The sequence below is a fragment of the Ictidomys tridecemlineatus genome, chromosome 10 (assembly GCF_052094955.1).
Source record: "Ictidomys tridecemlineatus isolate mIctTri1 chromosome 10, mIctTri1.hap1, whole genome shotgun sequence".
Classification (NCBI taxonomy): domain Eukaryota; kingdom Metazoa; phylum Chordata; class Mammalia; order Rodentia; family Sciuridae; genus Ictidomys; species Ictidomys tridecemlineatus.
The window spans coordinates 49,399,017-49,410,663 of record NC_135486.1 but is presented as its reverse complement, the minus strand read 5'-3'; the positions used below and the strand labels follow the sequence as shown (position 1 = coordinate 49,410,663).

At 44.0% G+C, this 11,647-nt stretch overlaps 1 protein-coding gene across 1 annotated transcript; it reads right to left on the bottom strand.

Annotated features, from left to right (window-relative positions):
* Positions 1 to 513: 513 nt before the first annotated feature.
* Positions 514 to 3,880, bottom strand: Ccdc185 (coiled-coil domain containing 185). The gene has a single exon (XM_005326585.4). The coding sequence runs from the start codon at positions 3,833 to 3,835 to the stop codon at positions 1,979 to 1,981; it is 1,857 nt and encodes a 618-aa protein (XP_005326642.2). The 5' UTR covers positions 3,836 to 3,880; the 3' UTR covers positions 514 to 1,978.
* Positions 3,881 to 11,647: the final 7,767 nt, after the last annotated feature.

Here is an 11,647-nt window from a genome sequence, read left to right as displayed (position 1 = left end):
CCATTATATTTATCTGGTATTATTAGAATCTGGGCATTATGCCAAATATCTTATTATGTTATTTAATCATTCCTTGGAATGTGCCATTGAAGTATGAATTATTTCCCACGTTACAGATGAGGAAACTGAGGTTCAGGGAAGCAACTTTCCAAATATCACATAATTGTATGGAGGGAGCACTAGGATTCATGCCCAGGTCTGTCTGAAATATATTAAGCATTAACCCTAGACTACCTGGATTGCATGCAATACTTCTCTAGATGATGGAATTGACTACTCTGAGCAAGTAGAAGAAAATAAGGTTGGGGTTTGAGGCATGATGTATGAACCCTCACATTTTTTAGCAGGGGACTCCCTGAACATTTCTGAGCAAAGGAATGAGGGCTCTACAGCAAGCCTCTTTGTGGGGGGGAGCATCAGGGAGTGGAGACTTAAGGTAGAGAAAGAAAACATAATGGAGAAGATGACCTGGTTTCCAGTAGCTAGGTGGAAAAAGTAGACAACACACATTGATCTCTGCACAAAGTCCCTTGTCAGGTGAACTTTAATATTAAATCGAATATTAAAACTAATTAATATTAGTAATTTCAATATTACTAATAAACCGGCACCATGATACATACCTATAATCCCAGTAGCTCAGGAGGCTGAGTGAGGCAGGAGGATCATAAGTTCAAAGTCAGCCTCAGCCACTTAGTGAGGCCCTAAGGAACTTAGCAAGATACTGTCTCTAATAAATAAACAAACAAATAAAATGGGCTGGGGATGTAGCTCAGTGGATAAGCACCCTGGGTTCAATTCCAGGTATAAAAAAAATACTAATAAAACAAAATAATTCTTCTGGGGCTTATTAATTCTGTCCCTGTCTGTCTCTCTCTGTTTCCCCTTCATCCTTCTTCTCCTTCCCTCAAAACAAATGTTACCTTAGAGTCTTTCTGAAGAAAAAACATTCAGAGCTTTTCAATGGAGACTTTGAGATGCGCATGGGTTAATTTCTATTTAGCTGCTGGCTCCTTATTTTAAAAATGTCATGTTACTGAGTCATGCTTAGTCAGTCATTCAGAGCCTAGTTAAGTTAATTAAACACAATGTGGGTAGATGGAAATGACATCACATACCTCCTTCAAAAGAAGCAGAGGAGAAATAGAGGGGAAAAGGAGGATTCCAATAGAATTTTGTTGCATAAGACTGGATAGAAACAACAACAAAATCAGACCAAATATATTCCAGTGATCTCTCAAATGGGACAGTCAAGACACTATGCTGGAATTATAATCAGGTTCAGGAGCACAGGGAGGGACGGCCAAAGCAGTCCTCAAAATGGGAGGAATTAGAGTTTATAGAACATTCTACAAAATACATTCCACGGAATGACCCATGGAGTGTGTGTGTGTGTGGGGGGGGGTGTCCATAGTTTGTTACAAAACACTAATTAAGCAAATGTTTCATTACTGCAAGTCTTTTCAGAGCCTTTAAAAATTTAAAGTGCACTATAAACTCTCAAGAGGGGACTTAATATCCAAGATTCCCAGATCTACTTATTCACAGAAATTCTCCTACCCCACTTTTTTTTTCTTGGAGATTTTAATTATGACTGGTCATTCACACTTTATTCTTTTGGAAGTTCTGGGATAGGAAAAGACTTATACATGGCACAAACTGTATCCCCACATGTAGATTATTCTCTGGTTCCTGGAGGCTATGCCTAATGTCTGCCTCTAAGATTTTTTTGAGAGCTACATGAATATTTTCTCTTCAAATAAAAATTTACAAAGCCAAGCAATTTTCTTCACAGCCCCAAATTTCTCTCCCCAACCCTCTAAACCACCCAAGTGAATCAATAAACTAGTTCATGAGAGGAAATTGCAGCTATTTTATATACTTTTAAAAATCAATAATTATAATCAGATTATAAACCCGAATCGCTTGGCCACATCTCTCTCTGGCTGCTGGGGCTGAAGCTTTTTGTCCTCAGTTCTCAATAGCCCCCTCTCGGCTGATGGGCACACAGCTGGGCCTCTGATGTCCTCTGGTCAAAGCAGCTGATGGGAAGCCCTCTGCCGTTCTCTCTCCTGGAGGTGAGAGAGCCCTTCTGAAACTCTGACAAGGTGGGATCTTTCCCGCGGGAGAACTGCTCCATTTTCTGCTCCTTTTTCTTAATGGCTTCCTTGATGCCCTCAATGTGGCACTTTTCCTCTTTTTCGGCTTTCAGCTTCAGAATGTGATGATTCTTCTCCCGCAGGATGTTGAGCTCCCGGAGGCGCTGTGCCTTGTCCCTGGGGGTCCTGTGTGCGTGACTCCTCTCCTGCTGGCTCTTCTGCTCGGCTAGCTCCAATAAGATCCTCTTGTGCATCTGCCTCTGCTCCTCCGACTCTACGGCGTGACACTTGACCTGTTGGAACTGCCCTTCCTCCTTCTGGGCCTTCTCCTTCAGCTGTCGGTACTGCCCCTTCAGCAGGCCCTGGTGGATCTCTTGGGACCGCATGGAATTCTGCTCCAGCGACAGCTTTCTGAGGAGCTCCTCGGCCTTGGCTTGGCAGTCCATGAGCACCTTGCGGGCCTGATAATTGACGAGGGAGCTCAGGTTGGTCTCCTGGACCTTCTTGGTGTCCATCGAGTGCAACTGCCTTTTGTGACAGGCCTCCTCCAGCCTCTTCCGCAGCTGCAGGTTGTTCAGTTCCCGCAAGCTCTGCAGTAACCTCTCCTGCTCTCGCAGGCGCTGAGCTTGGCACTGCTTGCGGTGCTCGGCCTCCATGCGCGCCCTCTCCATCCTCGCTAGACGCTGGTTCTCGGGGTCCTGCAGTTGGGACTCCCACCAACTCTCCTCCTGGATCGCGTTCTTCGAGTGGCCGTCCCGCCGCCGGCAGTGATGTTCGCGGCCTCGGCGACCCTTGCGCTCCTTCCGTTGCTGCCACTGCTCTTGACTCTGCTGCAGCAGCAGCCGGCGCTCTTTCTCCAGGGTCATCTGGACCTTTTGGTCTGAGCGCTTCAGCTCCTCCCAAGCGACTGCCGCCTGTTGCTGCAGCTCCCGCATTCTTTGGGCTTTCTGGAGCCGGTTTAGCACTAGGGACACGATCTTCTGGTCCCTCGAGGACATCACCGTCTCTTCCAGCTTGCACTTGAGAATCTGGTTCTGCGGGTCTTTGCTGGAGACCATGGGCTGGGGATACTGACTGGCTAAGGACTCCATCAAATCGTTACAGTCTCTTTGCTGGGTGTACAAACAGGCCGACTGGGTCCTTAACTCTTGGGAAGGTACGGAGGACTTGTCTGTGTGTAAAGAGGAAGAGGACCAGCGACCTACATGGCTGCAGATCGGCACTGCCCACTGGTCTTCACTCGGTGCTTTCCCTACCCCAGAAGCCACACTCGGGGGATTGGAAGCTCCCCCGGGGTACCGCGGGGGCGAATCTGTCTGGATGGAAGAACAGCGTTGGCAGGACTGAGTCTGTTGGGGTTGCAGATGGAGCTGCTGCTGCCAGGCCGAACGGGGCTTGGTCCCGTCCTCCCCCCAGGCTTCTTCTAGGCGTCGGCTGCCCAATCGGTGCTTCCGGACGCGGTCTGGGGGCCTCCGGGTCAAGCGAGTCAGGCTGCGGCTTTCCAGCGGCGAGGTGTTGTACCAGCGCCTGCGAGGCCGCGGCGTGAACGAACACCCGGGAGGCAGCTGCGACTCTGCCGCCTCACTCCGCGAATCCGACGTACAGCCCCAGGGGCCCGAGGCCGGTTTGGATTCGGGCCCATCCAGCCGCATGGGGGACCTACTCTCTGCGGCCGGCGGCGAGGTGTCCCAGAGGTTCCTGTAGCGCCGCGGGGAGAAGTGGCGGAAGCCCTCCATGTTCCCTCCCAGCGCGCCCAGTGTCTGCGTGAGCGTCCCGCGGCCTCCAGGAGGCGCTGCGGACACCCAACTCCACCCTTGGATCTTGAGAGGTCCCAATCGCCTGTGACGCTCTGGCCACTTCACAATGCGCCTGGCGCCGCCGGCTCCTCGAAGCCCGCGGCAGGGAGCTGAAAGGAGGTGGTTAGAGGAAGGTCTGCAGGAAATCAGAGATGACCTTTAAAGCTGAGGGTGAATAGTGAGCCCCACCTGTGTTTCAGGCAGGAACTTGAACTTGCATACCTTGAATTTTAAGAAACCTTCCACCGAAGTCGTCACCCTCAGAAAAGAGTGCTGTAGAATGGGTGGGGAGTCACGATGTGCGAATTAAGCAGCTGTGGAAGCACATTAGTATGCAGCACCACCCTTTTGCTTTTTGAATTACCAAGGCCGAAACATGCTTTAATGTTTACGTTTAAAACTTCAGCACAGGAAAAAGACAATTCTGATTTTTCTCGAAAATGGCAATTCCTGCTTTAGTCAAAACATGAATGCTGTGTATACATTTCCGAAAAAGTATCCGTGAATACTATGCAGAAATCACAGTTATTGTTGTTGTTTGTTTAGTCATTTTTCTACAATTTTGTGCCATTCTTTGTCCTTGCTGAGGCACCCCCATCCCCCTTAATGGGAAAAGCATTGGATTTGGTTAGGAAAACTTGAGCTTGACTCTTCTGTCACTTTCAACTCCCGTGATCTTGGGCAATTTGCCCTCATGTTCTGGAAAGGTGCCATGCCATTGGGGAAATGGGGCTGATAATACCTGTAATATAGGGCTGTTGGGAGGATGAGGTAAAACTGTATGGAAAGCTTGCCACCATAATACATTCAATAAATGTTATTTTGATGCCCTGCTAAGCTTCTGTGAAAATTTAAAACTCAAATTAACATATGGGGTGACAAAAATTTCTACAGATTTATAGCTTAAGAAAAGATGAATGGTTATAGGAATAGAATTGCTAGAAAGGGATAACCCCCCCCACCCCCCCCACCCCCCCCACCCCCCCCACCCCCCCCACCCCCCCCACCCCCCCCCACCCCCGTCTTGGGTAAGTCATTTCCCTTCTCTGGGGTTACGATGGTCTAATGGTTTGTTCCCCTCCAAAATTCTATGTTGAAATTTAATAATCATTGATAATGGTATTAAGAGGTGGGAGACTTTGGAAGGTCATGGGTGAGTCCTTCACAAATGGGATTAGTGCCCTTGTTCCAGAACAACCAGGTCACAGTGCATGAGAAGTAGCCCCAGGATGTTGTGAGAATGAAAAAAGAGGTAGTCAGATCCAGGATATCACAGAGTACAATTTATTGGGGAATTACTGATAGAAGTATGGTCGTACTTGCAACAGCAAGATGAATGCACCTCTATAATCTGGGTCAGAAGTAGGAGGTTTATATAGCGGACAGAACAAGAGTGACTTCATCCAAGTCAGAATGTACCTGGTTTTAAGGACATCAGGCTCATATCTAATGATCAAGTCACCAGGCCCTGATTATAAAGCTCAACATTACTATTCTAATGGTTTTGATCATTTATAGTGTGCTGGGAAAATATTTGGAGAAAACCAAGCAGGGTCATTCAGGAGCCATCTTGGTGGTTACAACTCAAGATGGCTGCAGATACATCAGGCTACAGCCATATTACCCTTATAAAAGGATTCCACGCAACTCCCTCATCTGTTCTGCCATGCAAGGACACAGTGAAAAGATGGCTGTCTATGGACCAAGAAAGGGGCCCCCACCAGACTCCAAGTCTACTAGGGCTTTGGTGGTCTTGGACTTTCTGCCTCTGGCATTGTGAGAAATACTTATATGCAACTCAGTCTATGAGATTTTGTTATAGAACCCAAATGGACAGGAGACCTAAAAGGAAAAATTATAGATAACATTCTTCGAATGTGACTTTAAAGAAGAAAAATGAATATTTTCCTCTTCAGTTCTCTTCACCCGTATCTCCTTGGAGCTTCACAGCAACCCCAATAGAAATGATAACATTTTCCTCAGGATAAATCTGAGACTTGGCTATATTAACTGATTTTTCCAAAGGCCATTTGGTCAACAGTGGAAGTTTTGAATTCAGCTTCACTTCTTTTTTCTGCCTCTTAGGAAATGCACTATTAATTGAGACATGCTTTTAAGATGCAAATCACAAAATATACATTATCAGAAGTAAATCAGAGGGCCATGGACTCCATGTCCTTGAAGCCTCTTTGCATCCCTAACTGCAGTGATGGAGCAGTGAGGCGCTTGACCTGGACAGTGTCTCCCTAGCAGCCATTACTTCTCTGAGGACAAGAAGTTTCTATCCTCAATGTCTGTGGGTGCCACTCACATCCTCATTCAATCAATCGATGTGATTATAATCCTTACAAGGAGATAGAAAATTTAAAAACATTAAACCAAATTTGAAATAGAATTACTTAGCTTTTGTAAATTAGGAAATATTTGGGCATGAATTGAGTTATGCTGATAGCTGAGCAACATGTCTCTGGTGAAGCTTTGTAAAACATTTTGCATGAAGTGTGGCTCTGGCCAATTCCCAGGCCACTTCCTGTCACAGAGAAGTAGTGTTAAGTGGGTGAAGGCATATTCCCCTTATCTCCCCCCGCCAAGAGCCAGAGATTGGCCACCAGTCAACTCTGCTTTCACCAAGTCACTGAGCAGTCATCTCACCATGAGTCTCAGCATCCTCATCACTGCAGAAGATGAATCAGTAAAGGCTCTTTCAGTCCCAAGTGAAACTGAAGAAGGGTTTAACCTATAAAATGCCTCAGACTTTGTTCTTTAAAGCCAAAATGAGTTAACCCATGAAAAACGCTTAAAACAGTGTCTGGCATGTTGTAGCTGCCTTATAAAACTAGTCACTGGAGTCATTATCATTATGCCCAGAGCACTAAAGATGATAGTTCTGTAGGGCTGAAAAAAGACTTAGTTTGAGACAAAGCCAAATTAGAACCCAAAGGCTCAGATTTCAGCTTTGAGCTCTTTGGCCTCTTGCTTCCTCGAAGGTTCTCAGAATTTGTCGTGAAATCACGCGTGGCTCGTTCACCACTATGGTGATGGAGTAAAGGACATAGTCTTAACTTTACAGCGCTATTGATTGGAACTTTGGGCCAGGATTAGAAAGGTAGCATCACTAGAAAAAACATCCAGGTAACAGATGTGATAAGTGGTTAAATGGTCACCTTAACTGAGTCCCCAGAGGAGAGAGGGATTTGTTCTATCTTGATTGTTCATAAGTGAAGTCTTTGTAAAGGATGACATTGGAGATGAACCTGGGAGGACAATGAAGATTTCTGCAGACAGGGCTGAGCAGAAAGAGGCAGCTGGCTGAGGAAGTTGCATGGCCAGCGTGGAGCCCCAAAAGGCCTGGAATATTGAGGTTATGTGTGGTTTGTGTAGTGGAGGTATGTGGGAGGGTGACAAAAAAGAGAGTCTGGGCCTACTGAGATTCTGTAGGGCCTCGAATGCCAAGCCAAGGAGCATGGGCTTCCTCCCCTGGGACAGCATTTCCAGCTAGGTCTAGAAGAGCTCTAGGATTCCTTGGAGCTTCCTTGGGCCCCAGAAACACAGGGAGAACTGGAAGTCTTTAGGGAAGGCTGTGAGTCCTCTGCCCCTGCTTTGCTCAGAGAAGCTTTAGATTGTATTTGTTTTCTACCCTAGAGATTGTTAAATCACCTCATTGAAAAACATTTGAGGTTCTTCTGTTTATACAAAAGGGTTAGAATCCACTATGTAGGTATCAGTGGGGATTTGGTAAAATCCAGAAAAGTGACCCCATGGATCTGGTGTTTTAGAAAGCTCAACCTGGCAACAATGTGGCAGATAAGAGGCTGGTACAGCAATCTGGGTGAGCAAATAGGAAATTAAACCAATGGCAAGGGTACTGGAAGAGATGATTTGAGGGGCAGTTCAGAGATTAAGGACCATGACCCAGAGATGGATTTGGTCTGGAAAAAGAGGGTTTCTAACCTGGGTTCTCCTGCTGATAATGGGTGACAGTGATAAAAATCAGCAGTCTGGGTGACCTTGAGGACAGTGATCTTGGAAATCAGGTGAAAGAAGCTGTAAGAATGAATGGATCCCACAGAGAACAGCAAACAGAATGTCTGGAACAAACTGATGAAACTTGGAAGAGAAAACCTCCTTGAGGGGCCTCGTGAGGAAGCTGTAGCCTTAGAGGACAGCTGCACAGAGCAGGGACAACCCTCACCTGCATCTTCAGCATCTGATTAAGACCCCTTGGAGGATCCCCAGCTTGGAAGTCATGTCAGCTCTTCCATGGGACAGATGAAAGAGATGTTTTGCAAATGCTAAGCTGCCAGGCATTCCCTTGATACTGAGAACAATCAGCCTCATTTTTATTTGGCAGAAAAATCCTTTGTGTGTTTCATTGGATGTCTCAGAAGGTGGCCTTCTGCCAAATGATGACCTGAACCTCTTTTCTTAATTTGTTGGAGTGTTGGAAAATATGGCCAAATGTGCTCTAACCCCACAAGTTAAATTAATCTATGGAATTAAAAGGGGTTTCGTGCCCTTCCTCAGAATAGACTGTTGATTGACGTGGGGACTTGAAATTCTAGAGCTCCTAATTCTTGGATGGATTAAAGGGGATATATCAGCTAGATACCACAGATGTCCCCCCAAAACAGTATCTGAAGTATCTCAGGTGGTATGAGCACTTGAATGTGGCTAGTTTAAACTGATAGATGCACAAGTATAAATTGCACAGTGGATCTCAAAAACTTAGTATGAAAATTATAAAATATACCAACTTAAATACTTGTTACATATTGGGATGATGGTATTTGGAATTCATGAGATTAAAAAAATGTATATTATAAAAATTAATTTCACATTTTCTATACTTGTTTTAGTGTAGCTACTAGTGAAGTAAAAATTACATATATATGTGGCTAAACATCATGGCATCTTCATTGCTTTTCTGTGAGAGGTATCTTTAAATTATTTTAACTGACACACAGACACATAAAAATTGTACATATTAATGGGGTATCATGTAATGTCTCAATATTATATATACATGATGATTAAATCAGGGCAAACCTATCTATCTCCTCATTTATTGTTTCTTCATGGGGGAACTTTTAAAATATTTTCTTCTAGCTTTTGGAAATTTACAGTACATTATTGGTATCTGTAGTCACCTTTCTGTGCAATAGCATCCCAGAATTTCATACCCCTGTCTCACTGTAAACTAGCACCCATTAGTCCACCTCCTGCCCCATCACAGTATATTTCTGTTGGACAATGCTGCTCTAAGTCATAGAGATTGCCCAATACTCATGTTGTAAGTGAAAACTTTTAACATCTAGGTAATTTTTATTTTATACAAATTTATTGCTTTAAAATTTCCTTTTCTAAGAAAATAATATCTAAGAAGATTTTTTTTCAAATCATTGTCTGGATGATAGGATAAATGATTAATTCCCAAAATTCAGCTTTATAGTACAATTTCACAGGATTTTATTTCTTTTATATATCCCTCTATGTTTTCCTCACTACACAACAAAACAGATGTCCCCCCAAAACAGTATCTGAAAATATAAAACAGGGCTTCTCTCTGCATGTGCCTACAATGTGCTTTCTACTCATTAAAAATATCAGAGCCACGAAATAGTAAAACCAACCAAACCAAACAAGCATGCAAATATAAGGACAATAAGTGGAAAAACTCTTTATTAATGCAGCGCTAAGAATGAAGATCATAGCCTACAAACTTCTCTTTTAAAGATAAAAAGAAAATAGTGGGTTAAGAATCTGGAAACAGGAAAGTTAAGTTGCCATGGAAACAATCGCTTACCCACCGTGCAAATATTCCATGTGTACGAGAGGTTATGTGGGTAAAAACGATGGCTGATACATGTTGAGAATGTGTTGGAGCATTGCTGAGTGCTTTACGTGTAAACCTTCCCACAACAATGCGAAGTAGGGCCTGTTGTTTCCTGAGGCACAGAAAGAGAATTGCCAATATTATGAAGCTGATAATTGACGGGGGATTTAGGATTGGTACCTGGATGCTCACACCTACCCCACCATCGGGACTTCTACCATTCAACCTTCGTGCTAGTGCTGCAAAATTATAGTCTACATTTAGGTTTGTAATGTTTTTCATATACATAACATGAACAAAACTACAAGCAGGAGACAGAAATGAACCAATTCTTATGAACTTGAAGTAAGTATGTTCAGAGCCTGAAATGAGTTCAGTTTCACAGGGAGCTAAAGAAGACTGAATTGCAGTTATTGGATCACTCAACAATGACATAGAAATACAAAACCGTGTGATAAAAGTTATTTGTTTTGAAATACTATCACACACATATAAACCTTCTACAAGTTTTACCCAGTGGAAATTTGGAAAAATAGTTGCATGCCCAATGTGAAATTGCTTCTTCAACTTCAACATAAAATGGGCATTACAATATTAAAAAAGATTTTAATATTTAAAAAAGAGTGTGCTTTGTTGAAACTTAGCAAGACTGTGTGGGCTTTTTAAAGCTCTATTTTTTATCTTTCTGTTTTGCCAAAGTCAAGCCTGGCGTTCCTAACTTCAAAGACCATTTGTTTTACAGAAAAGGCATAGGTGAGGGAAGACAGCTGCAATAGAAGTGTGGTGATGGATGGTTTGCTGTGACTGCTGACTGTGCATACATTGCAATATGCCATGTATTGTGAATGCTTTGTTGATGTTATCAGCAGGGTAGGTCTCCTAAAATTCCAGCCTCTGCCTCTAACCAGGTTTATTATGCTATGGAGGAATTTTCAGGGGACAGCTCCCAGTGTTGTTTCCACTCAGAGCCATCCACAGAGTAGAACCTCAGGGATTGTGTGGGATTCTCTCAGTGTACCCAGAATCACATCTGTCCATAGGAATCTTATGAAAGCCCCTTTGTCCATCTACCTGGGTCTTTTTAGGGTCACACTGCTGGGGAAAGTTATTAACTGTCCTCCTCTGTATGGAATGGTGCCCTCTTCAGGTCTTGGTTCAGAGGGCACTTTTCCTGATCTTTCTTTTACTCTTCACTCTCACAACTCTTTTTGAATGCCAGGTCATCTCCTTGGTGGTGTGTATTCATTTAACTTCAGGGTTCTATGAAAATTGGATTAACCTAGTCCTCCTTCAGCAAGTTCCACGAGAGAGAGGAACATACAGTGTACCTGACACATTGTAGGCTCTTAGTAAATACTTTTTGCATGAATGAAATAAATTACATTACTGATAATTCAAAAGTGTCTGGCCATAGCTAAGCCCTCACTGATGGGGATTAATGCTCCCATTTTTTCTATATGCAACTATTAGAGTGGTTATTACAATCTTTCCTATCCGATTGAAGCCCCTGGCCACACCTTTCCTCACTCATTCTTTGCTCCTGTTCTCAGTCCCTACCCTTTAGTCAAGATCATCAAAGCAAGCTCCTTCCCTTTGTGTGAGTCAGTTTTCCATTACTGTAACAAAATACTGGATAAATACCTTAAAAACAGGAAAGGCCTATTTTGGCTCACAGTTTTAGAGGTTTCAATCCTTGCCTGTGGCAAGGCAGCCCATCATGGTGAAATAATGTGATGAAAGAAGCTGCTGGGAAACAAAGAGGAAGGAGCTAGGATACCAATAGCCCCTTCCTGGGCATGCCCGTGTGAATGAACTACCTCCTACTAGGTCCCACCTCCTAAAGGCTCCACCATCTTCCAATAGTGCCACAGATTGGAGACCAACCCTTCAATACATGAACATTTGGAGAATGCTTACCT